This window comes from Salmo salar, chromosome 07 (genome assembly GCF_965601325.2).
Source record: "Salmo salar chromosome 07, fSalSal1, whole genome shotgun sequence".
Lineage (NCBI taxonomy): Eukaryota > Metazoa > Chordata > Actinopteri > Salmoniformes > Salmonidae > Salmo > Salmo salar.
The window spans coordinates 68,517,554-68,542,500 of record NC_138297.1 but is presented as its reverse complement, the minus strand read 5'-3'; the positions used below and the strand labels follow the sequence as shown (position 1 = coordinate 68,542,500).

The window sequence follows — 24,947 nt, the reverse complement described above, 5'->3', positions numbered from 1 at the left end:
CTTCAGCTGTCCTAAACTGTAGACGTGATCAGATATAAACCAGATCCCACTGAAAGGGTTATTTACTGTCCTAAACTGTAGACCTGATCAGATATAAACCAGATTCCACTGAAAGGGCTCTTCAGCTGTCCTAAACTGTAGACCTGATCAGATATAAACCAGATCCCACTGAAAGGGTTATTTACTGTCCTAAACTGTAGACGTGATCAGATATAAACCAGATCCCACTGAAAGGGTTATTTACTGTCCTAAACTGTAGACGTGATCAGATATAAACCAGATCCCACTGAAAGGGTTATTTACTGTCCTAAACTGTAGACGTGATCAGATATAAACCAGATCCCACTGAAAGGGTTCTTTAGCTGTCCTAAACTGTAGACGTGATCAGATATAAACCAGATCCCACTGAAAGGGTTCTTTACTGTCCTAAACTGTAGATGTGATCAGATATAAACCAGATCCCACTGAAAGGGTTCTTTACTGTCCTAAACTGTAGATGTGATCAGATATAAACCAGATCCCACTGAAAGGGTTCTTTAGCCCATCCTAAGATACATGAGGATGAGTCTGATAATGTTTATCACGTTGTTCATTTGAGTGTGTGAGAGAGAGAGAGAGAGAGAGAGAGAGAGAGAGAGAGAGAGAGAGAGAGAGAGAGAGAGAGAGATGGAGAAAGAGACAGAGGGAGAGAGACAGAGACAGAGAAGGAGAGAGAGACAGAGAGAGAGTGTAAAGGAGAGAGAGAGAGAAGGAGAGAGAGAGACAGAGAGAGAGGGAGAGAGAGACAGAGAGAGAATGTAAAGGAGAGAGGGAGAGAAGGAGAGAGAGAGAGAAGGAGAGAGAGAGACAGAGAGAGAGTGTAAAGGACATAGGAGTCTGAGATAAGACTGTCTGGTGTATGTTGTGTGACTGACAAGGTGGGTAACACAGACGGACATGGAGAGAGAGAGGGGGTGATGAGAGGCGAGGAGGGGTGAGGAGAGGAGATTCAGGGCTCAGGCACAGCCAGGGGTGAAAGGCGGTGCTCAGCTCAAACTGATAGCCCTGGGACGTGAGGCAGCTGACGGACTGACCGTGGTGACAGGAAGCATCTCTGAGACGATGTTTACTCCACGGGAATATCTACAGGCCTAAGTCTCTGCTAAAAAGAGCTAGGCTCTCCTCTTGTCTCATCTCATCTCTATCGTCTGTCTGGTCCTAGCTGTCCGATAACCGGATGATTCAGAGATTTAGAGGGAGAGATGCCACTCGGTCCGGCCCAGACACCAAGACATGCCGACTGACACTCACAAATCAACTAAATAGGACTGAGGCAGTCCTGCTGTGAAAACTCCAGCGACATTTTTCCACTTTTTCATCATTTTATTCGCTCCGCACGTGTCTAATGCTATTCAATGATGAACATGACATACTCGCAAATCAACCAAACAGGATTGGGAGACAGCGCTGCTGCTGGGAAAACTCCAGTGTCATTCTACCTCTTCTTTTCTCTATATGTACACTTGTTGTCTAATGCTTGGCCTGTTCACCCGTTACCGTCTAGAAGGCAGAGGAGACACTACAGGTGCATCAAAGCTGGGACCGAGAGACTGAAAACCAGCTTCTATCAGACTGTTAAACAGTTACCACTAGCCAGCCTCCGCCCAGTACTCTACCCTGAACCTTAATCACCGTTACTAGCAGGCTACCACCCGGTACTCTACCCTGAACCTTAATCACCGTTACTAGCAGGCTACCACCCGGTACTCTACCCTGAACCTTAGTCACCGTTACTAGCCGGCTACCACCCGGTACTCTACCCTGCCCTGAACCTTAGTCACCGTTACTAGCAGGTTACCACCAGGTACTCTAACCTGAACCTTAGTCACCGTTACTAGCCGGCTACCACCCGGTACTCTACCCTGAACCTTAGTCACTGTTACTAGCAGGCTACCACCCGATACTCTACCCTGAACCTTAGTCACCGTTACTAGCAGGCTACCACCCGGTACTCTACCCTGAACCTTAGTCACCGTTACTAGCCGGCTACCACCCGGTACTCTACCCTGCCCGAACCTTAGTCACCGTTACTAGCAGGCTACCACCCGGTACTGTACCCTGAACCTTAGTCACCGTTACTAGCAGGCTACCACCCGGTACTCTACCCTGAACCTTAGTCACCGTTACTAGCCGGCTACCACCCGGTACTCTACCCTGAACCTTAGTCACCGTTACTAGCCGGCTACCACCAGGTACTGCACCCTGAACCCTAGTCACCGTTACTAGCAGGCTACCACCCGATACTCTACCCTGAACCTTAGTCACCGTTACTAGCAGGCTACCACCCGGTACTCTACCCTGAACCTTAGTCACCGTTACTAGCAGGCTACCACCCGGTACTCTACCCTGAACCTTAGTCACCGTTACTAGCAGGCTACCACCCGGTACTCTACCCTGAACCTTAGTCACCGTTACTTGCCGGCTACCACCCGGTACTGCTACCCTGAACCCTAGTCACCGTTACTAGCAGGCTACCACCCGGTACTCTACCCTGAACCTTAGTCACCGTTACTAGCAGGCTACCACCAGGTACTCTACCCTGCACTGAACCTTAGTCACCGTTACTAGCCGGCTACCACCCGGTACTCTACCCTGCCCTGAACCTTAGTCACCGTTACTAGCAGGCTACCACCCGGTACTCTACCCTGAACCTTAGTCACCGTTACTAGCAGGCTACCACCCGGTACTCTACCCTGAACCTTAGTCACCGTTACTTGCCGGCTACCACCCGGTACTCTACCCTGAACCTTAGTCACCGTTACTAGCAGGCTACCACCCGGTACTCTACCCTGAACCTTAGTCACCGTTACTAGCAGGCTACCACCCGGTACTCTACCCTGCCCTGAACCTTAGTCACCGTTACTAGCCGGCTACCACCCGGTACTCTACCCTGCCTGAACCTTAGTCACCGTTACTAGCAGGCTACCACCCGGTACTCTACCCTGAACCTTAGTCACCGTTACTAGCAGGCTACCACCCGGTACTGTACCCTGAACCTTAGTCACCGTTACTAGCCGGCTGCCACCCGGTACTCTACCCTGAACCTTAGTCACCGTTACTAGCAGGCTACCACCCGGTACTCTACCCTGAACCTTAGTCACCGTTACTAGCAGGCTACCACCCGGTACTCTACCCTGCCCTGAACCTTAGTCACCGTTACTAGCAGGCTACCACCCGGTACTCTACCCTGAACCTTAGTCCCCGTTACTAGCAGGCTACCACCCGGTACTCTACCCTGAACCTTAGTCACCGTTACTAGCCGGCTACCACCCGGTACTGTACCCTGAACCTTAGTCACCGTTACTAGCAGGCTACCACCCGGTACTCTACCCTGAACCTTAGTCACCGTTACTAGCAGGCTACCACCCGGTACTCTACCCTGAACCTTAGTCACCGTTACTAGCAGGCTACCACCCGGTACTGTACCCTGAACCTTAGTCACCGTTACTAGCAGGCTACCACCCGGTACTCTACCCTCAACCTTAGTCACCGTTACTAGCAGGCTACCACCCGGTACTCTACCCTGAACCTTAGTCACCGTTACTAGCAGGCTACCACCCGGTACTGCTACCCTGAACCTTAGTCACCGTTACTAGCAGGCTACCACCCGGTACTCTACCCAGAACCTTAGTCACCGTTACTAGCAGGCTACCACCCGGTTTTCTACCCTGAACCTTAGTCACCGTTACTAGCAGGCTACCACCCGGTACTCTACACTAAACCTTAGTCACCGTTACTAGCAGGCTACCACCAGGTACTCTACCCTGAACCTTAGTCACCGTTACTAGCAGGCTACTACCCGGTACTCTACCCTGAACCTTAGTCACCGTTACTAGCAGGCTACCACCCGGTACTCTACCCTGAACCTTAGTCACCGTTACTAGCAGGCTACCACCCAGTACCCTGCCCTGAACCTTAGTCACCGTTACTAGCAGGCTACCACCCGGTACTCTACCCTGAACCTTAGTTACAGCTACTAGCAGGCTACCACCCGGTACTCTACCCTGCCCTGAACCTTAGTTACCGTTACTAGCCGGCTACCACCCGGTACTCTACCCTGCCCGAACCTTAGTCCTCGTTACTAGCCGGCTACCACCCGGTACTCTACCCTGAACCTTAGTCAACGTTACTAGCCGGCTACCACCCGGTACTCTACACTGAACCTTAGTCACCGTTACTAGCAGGCTACCACCCGGTACTCTACCCTGAACCTTAGTCCCCGTTACTAGCAGGCTACCACCCGGTACTCTACCCTGCACGACCTTAGTCACCGTTACTAGCAGGCTACCACCCGGTACTCTACCCTGCACGACCTTAGTCACCGTTACTAGCAGGTTACCACCAGGTACTCTAACCTGAACCTTAGTCACCGTTACTAGCCGGCTACCACCCGGTACTCTACCCTGAACCTTAGTCACTGTTACTAGCAGGCTACCACCCGGTACTCTACCCTGAACCTTAGTCACCGTTACTAGCAGGCTACCACCCGGTACTCTACCCTGAACCTTAGTCACCGTTACTAGCAGGCTACCACCCGGTACTGTACCCTGAACCTTAGTCACCGTTACTAGCAGGCTACCACCCGGTACTCTACCCTCAACATTAGTCACCGTTACTAGCAGGCTACCACCCGGTACTCTACCCTGAACCTTAGTCACCGTTACTAGCAGGCTACCACCCGGTACTCTACCCTGAACCTTAGTCACCGTTACTAGCAGGCTACCACCCGGTACTCTACCCAGAACCTTAGTCACCGTTACTAGCAGGCTACCACCCGGTACTCTACCCTGAACCTTAGTGACCGTTACTAGCCGGCTACCACCCGGTACTCTACCCTGCCCTAAACCTTAGTCACCGTTACTAGCCGGCTACCACCCGGTACTCTACCCTGAACCTTAGTCACCGTTACTAGCCGGCTACCACCCGGTACTCTACCCTGAACCTTAGTCACCGTTACTAGCTGGCTACCACCCGGTACTCTACCCTGCCCTAAACCTTAGTCACCGTTATTAGCCGGCTACCACCCGGGTTACTAGCAGGTTACCACCCGGTACTCTACCCTGAACCTTAGTCACCGTTACTAGCAGGCTACCACCCGGTACTCTACCCTAAATCTTAGTCACCGTTACTAGCTGGCTACCCCCCGGTACTCTACCCTGAACCTTAGTCATCGTTACTAGCCGGCTACCTCCTGGTACTCTACCCTGAACTACTGTCCATACACACAATCCTATAAAACTACTGTCCATACACACCATCCGATTTAACTACTGTCTATGCACACCATCCTATATAACTACTGTCTATACTGTCCATACACACCATCCTATATAACTACTGTCTATACTGTCTATACACACCATCCTATATAACTACTGTCTATACTGTCTATACACACCATCATATAATACTACTGTCTATCCTGTCTATACACACCATCCTATATAACTACTGTCTATACACACCATCCTATATAACTACTGTCTATACTGTCTCTACACACCATCCTATATAACTACTGTCCATACACACCATCCTATATAACTACTGTCTATAAACACCATCCTATATAACTACGGTCTATACACACCATCATATAATACTACTGTCTATACACACCATCCTATATAACTACTGTCTATACACACCATCCTATATAACTACTGTCTATACTGTCTATAAACACCATCCTATACAACTACTGTCTATACACACCATCCTATATAACTACTGTCTATACACACCATCCTATATAACTACTGCCTATACTGTCTATAAACACCATCCTATACAACTACTGTCTATACACACCATCCTATATAACTACTGTCTATACACACCATCCTATATAACTACTGTCTATACTGTCTATAAACACCATCCTATATAACTACTGTCTATACACACCATCCTATATAACTACTGTCTATACACACCATCCTATACAACTACTGTCTATACACACCATCCTATATAACTACTGTCTGTTCACACCATCCTATATAACTACTGTCTATACACACCATCCTATATAACTACTGTCTATACACACCATCCTATATAACTACTGTCTATACACACCATCCTATATAACTACTGTCTATAAACACCATCCTATATAACTACTGTCTATACACACCATCCTATATAACTACTGTCTATACACACCATCCTATATAACTACTGTCTATAAACACCATCCTATATAACTACTGTCTATACACACCATCCTATATAACTACTGTCTATACACACCATCCTATATAACTACTGCCTATACTGTCTATAAACACCATCCTATACAACTACTGTCTATACACACCATCCTATATAACTACTGTCTATACACACCATCCTATATAACTACTGTCTATACTGTCTATAAACACCATCCTATATAACTACTGTCTATACACACCATCCTATATAACTACTGTCTATACACACCATCCTATACAACTACTGTCTATACACACCATCCTATATAACTACTGTCTGTTCACACCATCCTATATAACTACTGTCTATACACACCATCCTATATAACTACTGTCTATAAACACCATCCTATACAACTACTGTCTATACACACCATCCTATATAACTACTGTCTATAAACACCATCCTATATAACTACTGTCTATACACACCATCCTATATAACTACTGTCTATAAACACCATCCTATATAACTACGGTCTATACACACCATCATATAATACTACTGTCTATACACACCATCCTATATAACTACTGTCTATACACACCATCCTATATAACTACTGTCTATACTGTCTATAAACACCATCCTATACAACTACTGTTTATACACACCATCCTATATAACTACTGTCTATACACACCATCCTATATAACTACTGTCTATACACACCATCCTATATAACTACTGTCTGTTCACACCATCCTATATAACTACTGTCTATACACACCATCCTATATAACTACTGTCTATACACACCATCCTATATAACTACTGTCTATACACACCATCCTATATAACTACTGTCTATAAACACCATCCTATATAACTACTGTCTATACACACCATCCTATATAACTACTGTCTATACACACCATCCTATATAACTACTGCCTATACTGTCTATAAACACCATCCTATACAACTACTGTCTATACACACCATCCTATATAACTACTGTCTATACACACCATCCTATATAACTACTGTCTATACACACCATCCTATATAACTACTGTCTATACTGTCTATAAACACCATCCTATATAACTACTGTCTATACACACCATCCTATATAACTACTGTCTATACACACCATCCTATACAACTACTGTCTATACACACCATCCTATATAACTACTGTCTGTTCACACCATCCTATATAACTACTGTCTATACACACCATCCTATATAACTACTGTCTATACACACCATCCTATATAACTACTGTCTATACACACCATCCTATATAACTACTGTCTATAAACACCATCCTATATAACTACTGTCTATACACACCATCCTATATAACTACTGTCTATACACACCATCCTATATAACTACTGTCTATAAACACCATCCTATATAACTACTGTCTATACACACCATCCTATATAACTACTGTCTATACACACCATCCTATATAACTACTGCCTATACTGTCTATAAACACCATCCTATACAACTACTGTCTATACACACCATCCTATATAACTACTGTCTATACACACCATCCTATATAACTACTGTCTATACTGTCTATAAACACCATCCTATATAACTACTGTCTATACACACCATCCTATATAACTACTGTCTATACACACCATCCTATACAACTACTGTCTATACACACCATCCTATATAACTACTGTCTGTTCACACCATCCTATATAACTACTGTCTATACACACCATCCTATATAACTACTGTCTATAAACACCATCCTATACAACTACTGTCTATACACACCATCCTATATAACTACTGTCTATAAACACCATCCTATATAACTACTGTCTATACACACCATCCTATATAACTACTGTCTATACACACCATCCTATATAACTACTGTCTATACTGTCTATAAACACCATCCTATACAACTACTGTCTATACACACCATCCTTTACAACTACTGTCTATACTGTCTATACACACCATCCTATATAACTACTGTCTATACTGTCTATAAACACCATCCTATACAACTACTGTCTATACACACCATTCTATATAACTGCTGTCCATACACACCATCCTATATAACTACTGTCTATAAACACCATCCTATATAATGACATTGCTCGTTCTTATATTTCTATATTTCTGAATTCCTCTCTTTTTATTTTGGGGGATTTGTGTGTATTATTTTGTATTGTTAGGTAGGAACATGAACACAGGGAAAATTTCACTGCACCTGTGATAACATCTGCAAAATGTGTGTACGCGACCAATCTAATTCGATTGGTCTGTAGTGATGAACACTGTTTCATAGGTCAGAGACATGGTTTTCTCCATCTGTACACTTGTTGTCTGTTGCTTGGTATGCAGTCATGAACATTGTTTCTTTCACAGGGCTATATAAAACCATTTATCTGGAGAGAGATGTGATTACTGAGATTCAGCCTGCTCCCTAGATGAGCTGTTTATTGTGCTATCATACCCCAGGGGCCGTCTCTCTCTCTCTCTCTCTCTCTCTCTCTCTCTCTCTCTCTCTCTCTCTCTCTCTCTCTCTCTCTCTCTCTCTCTCATTTTTTTCTCCTCCCTCCAACTCTCTTCCTCTCCTCCCTGCACCCCATTCTCATTTTGGAGGAAAAGTCCCTCTGATTTATATGCAAAGTTTATTTTATTTTATTAAACCCAAATTGTTCATATCAAACATCCAGGAGATTAATTCAATCTAAACGCTGTCATAGTTTAGTATGCAATACAGGTGTGGTTGAGGTGTTACTGTGGAATATAATAATACAGGTGTGGTTGAGGTGTTACTGTGGAATATAATAATACAGGTGTGGTTGAGGTGTTACTGTAGAATATAATAATACAGGTGTGTTTGAGGTGTTACTGTAGAATATAATAATACAGGTGTGGTTGAGGTGTTACTGTGGAATATAATAATACAGGTGTGGTTGAGGTGTTACTGTAGAATATAATAATACAGGTGTGGTTGAGGTGTTACTGTGGAATATAATAATACAGGTGTGGTTGAGGTGTTACTGTAGAATATAATAATACAGGGTGGTGGTTGAGGTGTTACTGTGGAATATAATAATACAGGTGTGGTTGAGGTGGTACTGTAGAATATAATAATACAGGTGTGGTTGAGGTGGTACTGTAGAATATAATAATACAGGTGTGGTTGAGGTGGTACTGTAGAATATAATAATACAGGTGTGGTTGAGGTGTTACTGTGGAATATAATAATACAGGTGTGGTTGAGGTGTTACTGTAGAATATAATAATACAGGTGTGGTTGAGGTGTTACTGTAGAATATAATAATACAGGTGTGGTTGAGGTGTTACTGTAGAATATAATAATACAGGTGAGGTTGAGGTGTTACTGTAGAATATAATAATACAGGTGTGGTTGAGGTGTTACTGTAGAATATAATAATACAGGTGTGGTTGAGGTGTTACTGTAGAATATAATAATGCAGGTGTGGTTGAGGTGTTACTGTAGAATATAATAATACAGGTGTGGTTGAGGTGTTACTGTAGAATATAATAATACAGGTGTGGTTGAGGTGTTACTGTGGAATATAATAATACAGGTGTGGTTGAGGTGTTACTGTAGAATATAATAATACAGGTGTGGTTGAGGTGTTACTGTAGAATATAATAATACAGGTGTGGTTGAGGTGTTACTGTAGAATATAATAATACAGGTGTGGTTGAGGTGTTACTGTAGAATATAATAATACAGGTGTGGTTGAGGTGGTACTGTAGAATATAATAATACAGGTGTGGTTGAGGTGTTACTGTAGAATATAATAATACAGGTGTGGTTGAGGTGTTACTGTAGAATATAATAATACAGGTGTGGTTGAGGTGTTACTGTAGAATATAATAATACAGGTGTGGTTGAGGTGTTACTGTAGAATATAATAATACAGGTGTGGTTGAGGTGTTACTGTAGAATATAATAATACAGGTGTGGTTGAGGTGTTACTGTGGAATATAATAATACAGGTGTGGTTGAGGTGTTACTGTGGAATATAATAATACAGGTGTGGTTGAGGTGTTACTGCAGAATATAATAATACAGGTGTGGTTGAGGTGTTACTGTAGAATATAATAATACAGGTGTGGTTGAGGTGTTACTGTAGAATATAATAATACAGGTGTGGTTGAGGTGTTACTGTAGAATATAATAATACAGGTGAGGTGTTACTGTGGAATATAATAATACAGGTGTGGTTGAGGTGTTACTGTAGAATATAATAATACAGGTGTGGTTGAGGTGGTACTGTAGAATATAATAATACAGGTGTGGTTGAGGTGTTACTGTAGAATATAATAATACAGTGGTGTGCCTGTGTGCATGGCATACCAATAGCCTACCTTCTTGTATGCGATCCAGTCGAACACTCTGTCTATGTCCGTGGCGTCGTACACCTCCTGAGAGATAGGATGGGAGCTGGCCAGACCGTCCAGCATCATCACCTCATGGAGAACATCAGTCAGGAAACGCTGCTTCTCCTGAGGGTCACAGGGTCAGAGGTCAAAGGTCAGAGAGGTCGATGACACACGAGATAGGTGTCAGTCACTACTGTAGCAAAACAACAACGAATACAACGGGGAAGCACTTGGAAAGAGGTCTTCTGAACTCAGTAGGACTACTTGGTTAAATAAAGAGGTCTTCTGAACTCAGTAGGACTACTTGGTTAAATAAAGAGGTCTTCTGACCTCAATGGGACTACTTGGTTAAATAAAGAGGTCTTCTGAACTCAATAGGACTACTTGGTTAAATAAAGAGATCTTCTGAACTCAGTAGGACTACTTGGTTAAATAAAGAGGTCTTCTGAACTCAGTAGGACTACTTGGTTAAATAAAGAGGTCTTTTGACCTCAATGGGACTACTTGGTTAAATAAAGAGGTCTTCTGAACTCAGTAGGACTACTTGGTTAAATAAAGAGGTCTTCTGACCTCAATAGGACTACTTGGTTAAATAAAGAGGTCTTCTGACCTCAATGGGACTACTTGCGTGGCGGATGAATCAAAATTAGTTGGGTAACATAGATAATTAAGATGTTTTATTTGTATAATATGCTTATGTGAGATACTTGTCATTAGAATGTATCCCTTTGGATAATGAATGCTGGCAGTTGCACTTTTCCCTTAGCTAGGGCTCAGTCACTTGGGGCCCAGAGAGGGGAGAGGTTAGGCTTGTCTTTCCCATGTCCCTAGTGCTATGCAGAATATCAGAAAGGGAAGAGGACAGAATGGAACATTGTCTTCATATGTGAATGTGTCTTTACCTATTCTTAAACCATGTGAAGGGATGGCGTGATTAATGGGGAACCAATTACTTGTCTCCACAATGTCTGTGTGCAAGTCACTCCCCTCAGTGAGCTTGTCCAGGAGTGGAGTCAAGAGGGGGTTTACTTGAGATGGGAGTATCTAGAGTTGTCAATTGATTTATGCCATTGGATGAGATGGTGTTTTTGTACTATGATGTACCAGGAATGAGATTAGAACCTCGTCTTAGGGACCAAACTGAACGATAATTTATAGCGAATGTTATCTGGCTATGGGATACTCCTTTCTCAAATATAAAGTCTTTCTTTGTGAACTGTTCCTAAGATCTGTGGTTCGTCATGTACTTTGAGTGGGGTGTATCTTGGCTATAAAAGATCTTTGTACTTTTGTGTTGTCACTTTCAATGGTTCATTGGAGATGGTGCATCATTGAAAGTCAAGTGCTTTTGCAAAGCTCTTATTATTAAAGATGTAGTTTTAAGTATAACTCTGACTGGTGTGTGAAGTTTGTAACTCTCCTCATTTGGTAATGCAGAAATTAGCCACCACACTTGGTTAAATAAAGAGGTCTTCTGACTTCAATGGGACTACATGGTTAAATAAAGGTTAAAAAGAGACAAAGTTATAAAGCTTAGGTAAATGTACTGTATGTACTGAGGTAATGTTTGGGTAAACTTAGGGGGTTCCAGGTAACAGTATTTTCCTGTGGGTCTTATAATGATTGGACTCATCCTACTGAGGACGATGGGGGATAATACCTTTCAATGAGTCTGAGGAAGGTTTGATTCCAATATAATCCATTAATCCAAGATAATTATTATTCAAAGGTGATGAGAGCTCATCGAAATGCACTAACACCCCAAACATTTAGGAGAAAAAACGTCTTGGTAAATGGAACAATCCCACACTTCACACCTCTCCCCCTCAGATAGGGTGAGGCACGACTGCACCACGAGGTGGCAGGAAGGAAAAGGAGAGAACAGCCTTCTGGGTAGTTAATAGCTCATTTGTTATGAAAATTGATTTCCCCGAAAAAGCAAGATGCTAATGTCAGCCTTCTGGGATGTTACGGGAGAGTGGGAAAGAGAGAGAGAGAGAGAGAGAGAGAGAGAGAGAGAGAGAGAGAGAGAGAGAGAGAGAGAGAGAGAGAGAGAGAGAGAGAGAGAGAGGAGTGTGGTAGACAGAGAGAGAGGGAGAGAGAACCAAAGAGACAGAGAGAGAGAGAGAGAGGGAGACATGATTTGTGCATAATGATGTTTGATTTTAAGCTCTCTGTCCCGTCCGTGTTATGGAGGGAGAGGTGGAGACTTAGCGGACATCGTCACGTCTCAGCCGAAGCGGTTATAAATGCAACATCTTCCTCATAGAGGATTATGAAACAGCTAATTGCCAGTTATCCACTTTATATAGTTTAATAAAACATCTGCCAGCCGCGTTAGTACTTTCTTCTCTTTAAAAAATTAGCGACTCCATTGCCAGAGAATAAGTTTCTGCATGATCAATCCAGCCCCTGAGTAAATCACAGTGGTTTTCTCTCCATTCCTTTTTATTTATAACATTATATTAATCTTAATGGAGTTCTTATTGTATGACATTATATTCCTCTTAATGGAGTTCTTATTGTATGACATTATATTCCTCTTAATGGAGTTCTTATTGTATGACATTATATTCCCAATGGGCTTAGATGCCGGAGTTTTTATTGTATGACATTATATTCCTCTTAATGGAGTTCTTATTGTATGACATTATATTCCTCTTAATGGAGTTCTTATTGTATAACATTATATTCCTCTTAATGGAGTTCTTATTGTATGACATTATATTAATCTTAATGGAGTTCTTATTGTATGACATTATATTAATCTTAATGGAGTTCTTATTGTATGACATTATATTCCTCTTAATGGAGTTCTTATTGTATGACATTATATTCCTCTTAATGGAGTTCTTATTGTATAACATTATATTCCTCTTAATGGAGTTCTTATTGTATAACATTATATTCCTCTTAATGGAGTTCTTATTGTATAACATTATATTCCTCTTAATGGAATTCTTATAAGGCAACCCAGATTGTGTGTTGATTCTTATTAAAAAAGTAATTAAACATTGATAATGTAATACTGAATTATGGTAATTATGCTCAACTAGATTATTCTCTATGGAAATAAATGTTGGCCGGAAAATCATTGCTGTGTGCCATCTCTCCATCTATCGATGAAACAATAACAAAACATCTCTCAATGGAACAAACAAACAATTTGATTCTTATTCAGGAGTTGACCATTATTCAAAAGCAACACAAAGCACATTTGAGTGAAATTACCTTCTAATAGAAATGTCCACAACACTAGGTAAGATATAATTACCCTTTGATAATGCCAGGGGCAGCTTTCAGTGTTTTGTTTTGAAGTCTTTCAAAGACATTAAGTACTCAATATTCTTTTGATTACAATATAGAAGGGATGCTGTAACCAGTTAATAATAATGGAAAAAAGTAGTCCACCATATAGGGAATAGGGTGTCATTTGGGACGCAGATAATAACAATGTCTGTTGCCTTACGTGAGTAAACAATAATATTGACTTAATTATTGCAGTCAATCACTATGGCAAAGCAGCAGTTATTTTATGTTTGAGGAATACGTTTAGAGTTTATATTCTGTCTGTATTCCTGGCTGGACAAATTTAAGTATGAGTGAGATGTCATGGCTCGCGAGTGGCCCAGCGGTCTAAGACACTGCACCTCAGTGCTAGAGGTGTCACTACAGACCCTGGTTCGATTCCAGGCTGTATCACAGAGGTCTAAGACACTGCACCTCAGTGCTAGAGGCATCACTACAGACCCATCACTACAGAGGCTGTATCATAACCGGCCGTGATTGGGAGTCCCATAGAGCAGCGCGCAATTGACCCAGCGTCGTCCGAGTTTGGCCGGGGTAGGCCGTCATTGTAAATAATAATTTGTTCTTAACTAACTTGCCCAGTTAAATAAAGGTTCAATAGATAAAATGCGTAGCGGTAGAAACAGTCAAAACTCGTAAAGGATTTTAAAAAACATTGTAATAAATGCAAGTTGGACAATGGATGAAGATACTTCACACTTTTAGAATTTGTATAATCAATAAGATGCTGACTGAATTATTAGCACATAAAACATTTTACTGGAGTGGATAAATAATTCATGTAGTTCAGGTATTGTGGTGGGAATTCAGGTATTCTATTTATTTTCAAATGTCACTTATTATTTTTCTGAGAATGCAGTCATATATACATTTTGTTAGTGTATCAGGTTAAAATTAAATGTGCCTCATTTGCATAAATACACTGGGTATATTTGCATATATGAAACAATTAACATAAAGGGGTGGAACAAGGCTGGAACCACCAAAACACTTGCTCTGTCTAGACCTACCTGCACTAAAATATACTGTCTAGACCTACCTGCACTAAAATATACTGTCTAGATCTACCTGCACTAAAATATACTGTCTAGACCTACCTGCACTAAAATATACTGTCTAGACCTACCTGCACTAAAATATACTGTCTAGATCTACCTGCACTAAAATATACTGTCTAGTCCTACCTGCACTAAAATATACTGTCTAGACCTACCTGCACTAAAATATACTGTCTAGACCTACCTGCACTAAAATATACTGTCTAGATCTACCTGCACTAAAATATACTGTCTAGACCTACCTGCACTAAAATATACTGTCTAGATCTACCTGCACTAAAATATACTGTCTAGACCTACCTGCACTAAAATATACTGTCTAGTCCTACCTGCACTAAAATATACTGTCTAGACCTACCTGCACTAAAATATACTGTCTAGACCTACCTGCACTAAAATATACTGTCTAGACCTACCTGCACTCACATGTACTGTCTAGACCTACCTGCACTCACATGTACTGTCTAGTCCTACCTGCACTAAAATATACTGTCTAGACCTACCTGCACTCACATGTACTGTCTAGACCTACCTGTACTCACATGTACTGTCTAGTCCTACCTGCACTCACATGTAGTGTCTAGACCTACCTGCACTCACATGTACTGTCTAGTCCTACCTGCACTAAAATATACTGTCTAGACCTACCTGCACTAAAATATACTGTCTAGACCTACCTGCACTAAAATATACTGTCTAGACCTACCTGCACTAAAATATACTGTCTAGAACTACCTGCACACACATGTACTGTCTACACCTACCTGCACTAAAATATACTGTCTAGACCTACCTGCACTAAAATATACTGTCTAGTCCTACCTGCACTAAAATATACTGTCTAGACCTACCTGCACTCACATGTACTGTCTAGTACTACCTGCACTCACATGTACTGTCTAGTCCTACCTGCACTCACATGTACTGTCTAGTCCTACCTGCACTCACATGTACTGTCTAGACCTACCTGCACTCACGTGTACTGTCTAGACCTACCTGCACTCACATGTACTGTCTAGACCTACCTGCACTCACATGTACTGTCTAGACCTACCTGCACTCACATGTAGTGTCTAGACATACCTGCACTCACATGTAGTGTCTAGTCCTACCTGCACTCACATGTACTGTCTAGTCCTACCTGCACTCACATGTACTTTCTAGACTGCCTCATTAATTATTGTTGCTGTCACGTTCTCTTGCATAATTCAACAAGTGTGTCAATAGAAAGAAACCCTTGGTTTTAAAATCGACACGCTTGGCTCTAGATTCAATTTCACAAAAACAAAAACGATCACCCATCAAAATAAAGTTATGTTTCTTCTCTTTCTTGTGATGTACTGCAAGTGTTGATGAATCTTTAGCGTTCTTATAGCCTATGTATTCCACTGAGCCCATTTCAGCCATTACCAGGATGTGGTTGACAGGTCTTTACAAACATTTACGCGGTTGTAACGTTAACTGGAGAAAAAAAACGACAGGCACAAGCAAAGACTATGAAAGAATCGCAGGAGTAAAATGAAAGTAATCAATCCAGCAAGATTTAAGTGTCAAGTGGATTTTGCCCCCCCCCCCCCCGGGCATGCGCGTTGCTACTAGCAACATCTGGAGTGAAGAGTGCAACGTCTTGATATTGTCTGGACCCTCTCGCTCAGTCAACTCTATCTGAAGTTATATTATCTGTCCAGGAAAAGACATTGAGGAGGGAGGGAGGGGAGGGAGGGAGGGAGGGAGGGAGGGAGGGAGGGGAGGGAGGGAGGGAGGGGAGGGAGGGAGAAAGTGAGAGAGAGAGAGAGAATGAGGAAGGAGAGATATATACAAGTAGAGAGAGAATAGAGAGAGAGAGAGAGAGAGAGAGAGAGAGACGAGAGAGGGACAGAGAGAGAGAGAGCGAGAGAGAGACAGAGAGAGCGAGGGACAGTGTTGACTAGCTAAGGAAGTGTGGATGTCATGTAAGTCACATGAGAGCTCTATGAAATGAGTTAACAGAACCCTTCATCTGGACCATGTGTGTCCTCAACATGAGCTTCAGTCCTGATCATATTTCATCTGGGTTATTCTCTCTCTCTGCCCTGCCACTGTATTAAGACTGCTACCTCAGCACTGGGCCGCTGGCCGCTCAGGACTGTGCCCCACACACACACACATACACACCATCTGCCTGCACAGGTCTTACACCTCAGGAAGGCAGTGCCTGTGTCCCAAATCGCATCCTAATCCCTATATTGCATTATGTTTGACCAGAGCGTGTCAAAAGTAGTGCACTATAAAGGGTACAGGTTGTCATTTGGGACACAACCAATTCTTTCCTTCTAATGAGGCGTTCCTCAGCAGACTGTCTAGTAGAGAGAGACACAGAGAGAAACAAAGAGAGAAACAGACAGAGAGAGAAACAGAGAGAGATACAGACAGAGAGAGAGATACAGACAGAGAGAGAGATACAGACAGAGAGAGAGATACAGACAGAGAGAGAGAAACAGACAGAGAGAGAAACAGACAGAGAGAGAGATACAGACAGAGAGAGAGAGATACAGACAGAGAGAGAGATACAGACAGAGAGAGAGATACAGACAGGAGAGAGAGATACAGACAGAGAGAGAGAGAAACAGACAGAGAGAGAGAGATACAGAGAGAGAGAGATACAGACAGAGAGAGAGAGAAACAGACAGAGAGAGAGAGAGATACAGACAGAGAGAGAGATACAGACAGAGAGAGAGATACAGACAGAGAGAGAGAAACAGACAGAGAGAGAGATACAGACAGAGAGAGAGATACAGACAGAGAGAGATACAGACAGAGAGAGAGAAACAGACAGAGAGAGAGATACAGACAGAGAGAGAGAGATACAGACAGAGAGAGAGATACAGACAGAGAGAGAGATACAGACAGAGAGAGAGAGATACAGACAGAGAGAGAGATACAGACAGAGAGAGAGATACAGACAGAGAGAGAGATACAGACAGAGAGAGAGAGATACAGAGAGAGAGAGAGATACAGACAGAGAGAGAGCTACAGACAGAGAGAGAGAGATACAGACAGAGAGAGAGATACAGACAGAGAGAGAGACAGAGAGAAACATACAGAGAGAGAGATACAGACAGAGAGAGAGATACAGACAGAGAGAGAGAAACAGACAGAGAGAGAGATACAGACAGAGAGAGAGAGATACAGAGAGAGAGATACAGACAGAGAGAGAGATACAGACAGAGAGAGAGAGATACAGAGAGAGAGAGAGATACAGACAGAGAGAGAGATACAGACAGAGAGAGAGAGATACAGACAGAGAGAGAGATACAGACAGAGAGAGAGACAGAGAGATACAGACAGAGAGAGAGATACAGACAGAGAGAGAGATACAGACAGAGAGAGAGATACAGACAGAGAGAGAGATACAGACAGAGAGAGAGATACAGACAGAGAGAGAAACAGTTGTTCTATTGCCAACATGACTAGCTAAGTTATAAAATATGATCTTACAGTGTTAGACTTTCACAAGGCAATTCAGAGAGACAGATCATAACTGTGGTGTGGATAGAAAGGAGTCATGACTGCATTCAGGTCTGTGTGCCACGATAAACTTTCATCACAATAAACAAACATAAACTCATTCTGTTCACAACAACCCAGGGTGTGATCCCATGTCACCTGGTAACTGTAAATCAAACAGACTCATTCTGTTCACAACAACCCAGGGTGTGACCCCATGTCACCTGGTAACTGTACATCAAACAGACTCATTCTGTTCACAACAACCCAGGGTGTGATCCCATGTCACCTGGTAACTGTAAATCAAACAGACTCATTCTGTTCACAACAACCCAGGGTGTGATCCCATGTCACCTGGTAACTGTAAATCAAACAGACTCATTCTGTTCACAACAACCCAGGGTGTGATCCCATGTCACCTGGTAACTGTAAATCAAACAGACTCATTGTGTTCACAACAACCCAGGGTGTGATCCCATGTCACCTGGTAACTGTAAATCAAACATACTCATTCTGTTCACAACAACCCAGGGTGTGACCCCATGTCACCTGGTAACTGTACATCAAACAGACTCATTCTGTTCACAACAACCCAGGGTGTGACCCCATGTCACCTGGTAACTGTACATCAAACATGGTGATGATAAATGTAGACAGTGTACATGACATCAGTTGTATGATATGGAAATGTGAACTGCACATTTGGACTCACAGGTGTTTGGCTTGCTTGTGTGACATCCAGTGGTGTAAAGTACTTAAGTAAAAATACTTTAAAGTACTACTTAAGTCGTTTTTTTTGTTGGTATCTGTACTTTACTTTACTATTTATATTTTGGACAACTTTTACTTTTATTTCACTACATTCCTAAAGAAAATGATGTACTTCTTACTCCATACATTTTCCCTGACACCTAAAAGTACTCGTTACATTTTGAATGCTCAGCAGGACAGGAAAATGGTCCAATTCACACACTTATCAAGAGAACATCCCTGGTTATCTGCTGCCTCTGATCTGGTGGACTCACTAAACACACATGCTTTGTTGTAAATGATGTCTGAGTGTTGGAATGTGCCGCTGGCTATCCGTAAATTAAAAACAAGAAAATGGTGCCGTCTGGTTTACTTAAAAGGAATTTTAAATGATGTAGACTTTTACTTTTGATAATTATGTATATTTTATCAATTACTTTTGGTACTTAAGTATATTTTATCAATTACATTTACTTTTGATACTTAAGTATATTCAAAACCAAATACTTTTAGATTTTTACTCAAGTAGTGTTTTACTGGGTGACTTTCACTTGTACTCAAGTATGACTATTGGGTTCTTTTACCACCACTGACGACATCAAAGCTGTATGTATTACAATCCTCAATGGTTCATCTTTCAGAATACATGGAGTCCTCTCTTATTTTACAGCATTTTCCCTCACTCAGACAACAAACAATTTGCACAACATCTTGTGGTGTGAGGTGCTCAAGTTCAGAACAACCAAACCCCCATACAGAGCTGTGAAGCCAGAGACCCTGCACTCTGACGTCATGCTACTATGTACTCTACGTTCAGAACGACCAAACCCCCATACAGAGCTGTGAAGCCAGAGACCCTGCACTCTGACGTCATGCTACTATGTACTCTACGTTCAGAACGACCAAACCCCCATACAGAGCTGTGAAGCCAGAGACCCTGCACTATGACGTCATGCTACTATGTACTCTACGTTCAGAACGGACCAAACCCCCCATACAGAGCTGTGGAAGCCAGAGACCCTGCGTTCTGACGTCATGCTACTATGTACTCTACATTCAGAACGACCAATCCCCCATACAGAGCTGTGAAGCCAGAGACCCTGCACTCTGACGTCATGCTACTATGTACTCTACGTTCAGAACGACCAAACCCCCATACAGAGCTGTGAAGCCAGAGACCCTGCGTTCTGACGTCATGCTACTATGTACTCTACGTTCAGAACGACCAATCCCCCATACAGAGCTGTGAAGCCAGAGACCCTGCGCTCTGACGTCATGCTACTATGTACTCTACGTTCAGAATGACCAAACCCCCATACAGAGCTGTGAAGCCAGAGACCCTGCACTATGACGTCATGCTACTATGTACTCAACTACGTTCCGACTTCGGAGCTTATTAGTGCCCAAATCTGCCATTTTAAACTGGCATAGAGTGTAAAGGCCTACACTCCTCAGTGCTTGGATGATACCCTGTGTTTGTCATAATCAATACGATGGGGAGACAGAGCTGGTTTCAAGCGCAGGTGTTTATTTGTTAAGGACCACAGGAGGCAGGTAGCTGGGTCCAGGGGCAGGCAGAAGGTCAGACACAGGAGGAGGCAGGTAGCTGGGTCCAGGGGCAGAAGGTCATACACAGGAGGAGGCAGGTAGCTGGGTCCAGGGGCAGGCAGAAGGTCATACACAGGAGGAGGCAGGTAGCTGGGTCCAGGGGCAGGCAGAAGGTCATACACAGGAGGAGGCAGGTAGCTGGGTCCAGGGGCAGGCAGAAGGTCAGACACAGGAGGAGGCAGGTAGCTGGGTCCAGGGGCAGGTAGCTGGGTCCAGGGGCAGGCAGAAGGTCAGACACAGGAGGAGGCAGGTAGCTGGGTCCAGGGGCAGGTAGCTGGGTCCAGGGGCAGGCAGAAGGTCATACACAGGAGGAGGCAGGTAGCTGGGTCCAGGGGCAGGTAGCTGGGTCCAGGGGCAGGTACAAGGTCAGACGCAGTGGGTCCAACAACGCAACAGTACAGGCAGGGAAAAGCCTAGTAACGTAGTCTGGGAGATCAGGCAATAGGTTGATAACAGGAAATCTGATAGGCTAAGGTACAGGCAGGGAATCGGCTAAATGCATCGTTAGTGAGGATGGCCAAAAACTATCATACACAGGCGGACTAATACGGGAAAACCAGCACTTCAAATAGAAGTAACAAAACAATCAATACCTCACAATGATGGGGTGTAAAGAACTGAACTAAATAGTGTGTGATAATGACATACAGGTGTGTGAACAGGTGATCAGAATTCAGGTGATTGGGATCTGGAGAGTGAGCTGCGTTCAGGGGATCTATGTGTATGAGAGTGTGAGTTGGAAAGTGGGCTGGAAAGTGATCTGCGTTCAGGGGATATATGTGTTTGAGAGTGTGAGTTGGAAAGTGGGCTGGAAAGTGAGCTGCGTTCAGGGGATCTATGTGTATGAGAGTGTGAGCTGGAAAGTGGGCTGGAAAGTGAGCTGCGTTCAGGGGATATATGTGTTTGAGAGTGTGAGTTGGAAAGTGGGCTGGAAAGTGAGCTGCGTTCAGGGGATCTATGTGTATGAGAGTGTGAGCTGGAAAGTGGGCTGGAAAGTGAGCTGCGTTCAGGGGATATATGTGTTTGAGAGTGTGAGTTGGAAAGTGGGCTGGAAAGTGATCTGCGTTCAGGGGATATATGTGTTTGAGAGTGTGAGTTGGAAGCAGACATTACATTTGTCTGTCTGACTAAGTGTTGAGCTATCTCTGATCAGCAAGGGTAAAGGGTTTGCTGAAAACTGTCCACTTCTGAGAACTTTAGAAAAATGAATGTGTGAATATTAATACGTGAAGTCTCTTGTCATCCTCTTTGTTTATCCCTGTGTAACAGGACTGCATGTTAACAAAGCAGAGAGAGAGAGAGGACCACATTTTTCTCCTGATTTAGACACTTTACCAATGGATGAAAAACAGAATGAGTCACACACTTTCTTTCCTCAAGAGCATGAGGTCGGCATCGTGCCTCCTCTAAAAAAAAGAGAGGGCAGGCAGCAACCTCTGCATCAGCCAATCAAATACAGAAGCCAGTATCACGACTGCACTGCCCGCAGTCATAGAGTCAGAGAAAGGCTTCCAATGCTGTTAGAACTATAGAAGTAGAATTAGAATCATTGTGATCTATGGTTGGAACACTGGGCTATTATTGTGTTCCGTTTTGTCATGCTAATGACGGTCTTATCTAATGTGAATAGAACTGCTGTGAGAGGTTATTTTCCATAAAAAGCTGTTGCATCTTACGAGATGCCTGGTCTGTGTCTTCCTGTGTCGGTCTGTGTCTGTCTGCATCAAAGTCATCGCATCAACAAAAGGGACAAAAGAGTTGAAATTGATGAGAATAACTGAAGTGATGATTAGCATATTGTTGTTGTGTTTTTGAACAAAGAGAGTTTTGAAGTATGGAACACTGTTTCACTGGGCTGTTTTGTGTATTGATGATGCCTGGATATGATCATGTATTTGTTTTGAATTAGTTATATGGGTTGTTTTTCTGAGATAATAATATATATATATATATATAATGACGGTAAAGCTAGGCAGCTAGCAGTGATGTCATCATCATCTATTCTCCACACGGTGCCTTTAAGAAAATGTACTGCTGAATTGATTTCTGTTTTGTCTGAAGAACTGCAGACCATTTGACATACATTAGGGGGTCCACTCTGACTAGGTGATTGTTCCACACAAGGAATGCAAAGGCAATAGTCCAAACTATTCACCATACCATGAATATTTTACTGACTGCAATTTAAAAACTCCTTGTTGGGACTATGACGGAGTTGGAAATACTTTTTGTTTTTGCAAAACTGTGATTAGAAATTCAGCAGCTGAGCAATTAGCTGGCGGGTCTGCCAGTCTGGAAGAGCGTAAAAGAGAAAGATGCTTCTAAATTTGTTCTGGACACAAAGAGAGAGGATGGACTATGATAATTTCCCATTAATATAGCCCATGATTGAAACAACTGCCACACAGGAAATGCAAATGTGACAGAAATGATTGGCTGAGACTGTCGTATCTCTTCCTCTCTCTTCTCTTAGCTATACTTGAGTGTCAGGGAGTTATTTAGCCTTGGACAGCAGAAACACTTGAGAATAAGTGGACTGGAAAATATGCATAGCTGCATAACACACTACGGCTACTTCCCAAATGGCACCCTATTCCCTATGTAGTGCACTAGCCCTAGGGGGCTTTGGTCAAAAGACGTGCACTACACTGAGAATATAAAACATTAAGAACACCTGCTATTTTCATGACATAGACTGACCAGGTGAATCCAGGTAAAAACCATGATTCCTTATTGAAGTCACCTGCTAAATCCACAACAATCAGTGTAGAAGAAGGGGAGGAGACAGGTTAAAGAAGGATTTTTAAGCCTTTAGACATGGATTGTGTATGTGTGCAATTCAGAGGGTGAATGGTTAAGACACAAGATTTAAGTGCCTTTGAACGGGGTATGGTAGTAGGTGCCAGGTGCACCGGTTTATGTTAAGAACTGCAACGCTGCTGGGTTTTTCACACTTAACAGTTTCAGTGTGTATCAAGAATGTTCCACCACCCAAAGGACATCCAGCCAACTTGACACAACTGTGGGAAGCATTGGAGTCGACATGGGCCAGCATCCCTGTCGAACACTTTCGACACCTTGCAGAGTCCCATGCCACGATGAATTGAGGCTGTTCTGAGGGGCAAAAGGGAGCGCAACTCAATATTAGGAAGGTGTTCCTAATGTTTTGTATACTCAGTGTATGTAGGGGAAGAGGGAGTAATTTAGAACACATCCTTAAGCTATTAATAGACAGGGGGTGTCTTCCATAGATACTGTTAATATTCCATACGTTGTGGTTGCCTTGGCAACATCTCAGTTAAGCAGTAGGTTGACAGATAATATACAGGATCTCTATTGTCATAGCGATTAAATTCCATTGATGAAAGAAATATCACAATGGTAGTTGTACAAGGGGGTTAATTCATTTTCATCAATAATATACCGTCGCAAATTCAATATCACATTAATAACATTTACACTTAACACATTCAATTATAGTTTTTTCTATACACTGTAAACTCCATTACAGTGCAACACCATTCTTTGTCATGCTAATGCTCCTGTAATCAAACAAACGTGGGTTATATTTCATTAACCAGGTCAGACTTAATGTATCTCTAATTCAATCACAAACACAGCTCAGCGGAGAGCGAATAGGAGCGGAACTACGATTTGCATAATTGTTCATATTAATGTTTGCATTAATTGCATGGGTCTCATAGGCCTTTCCTGTGAATGGCGCTTACTACAATATCTCTACATCTGCATTACATTTCAGCAAGAAGTGAAGATCACATATCAGTCAACTAGTTAGCTGGGGTTACGGCTGAACATGGGTTATGTACATATCAACATCAGTCAACTAGTTAGCTGGGATATGGGCTGAACATGGGTTATGTACATATCAACATCAGTCAACTAGTTAGCTGGGGTTACAGCTGAACATGGGTTATGTACATATCAACATCAGTCAACTAGTTAGCTGGGGTTACGGCTGAACATGGGTTATGTACATATCAACATCAGTCAACTAGTTAGCTGGGGTTACGGCTGAACATGGGTTATGTACATATCAACATCAGTCAACTAGTTAGCTGGGGTTACGGCTGAACATGGGTTATGTACATATCAACA

At 42.7% G+C, this 24,947-nt stretch overlaps 1 protein-coding gene across 1 annotated transcript in view; it reads right to left on the bottom strand.

Moving 5' to 3' along the window:
* The window catches only part of LOC106595568 (thyrotropin-releasing hormone-degrading ectoenzyme), a 410,422-nt gene that overhangs the window by 168,627 nt on the left and 216,848 nt on the right, over nucleotides 1–24,947 (bottom strand). Inside the window, 1 exon segment of the mRNA XM_082978004.1 lies at nucleotides 10,606–10,743. Coding sequence (XP_082834130.1) covers nucleotides 10,606–10,743 — 138 coding nt within the window.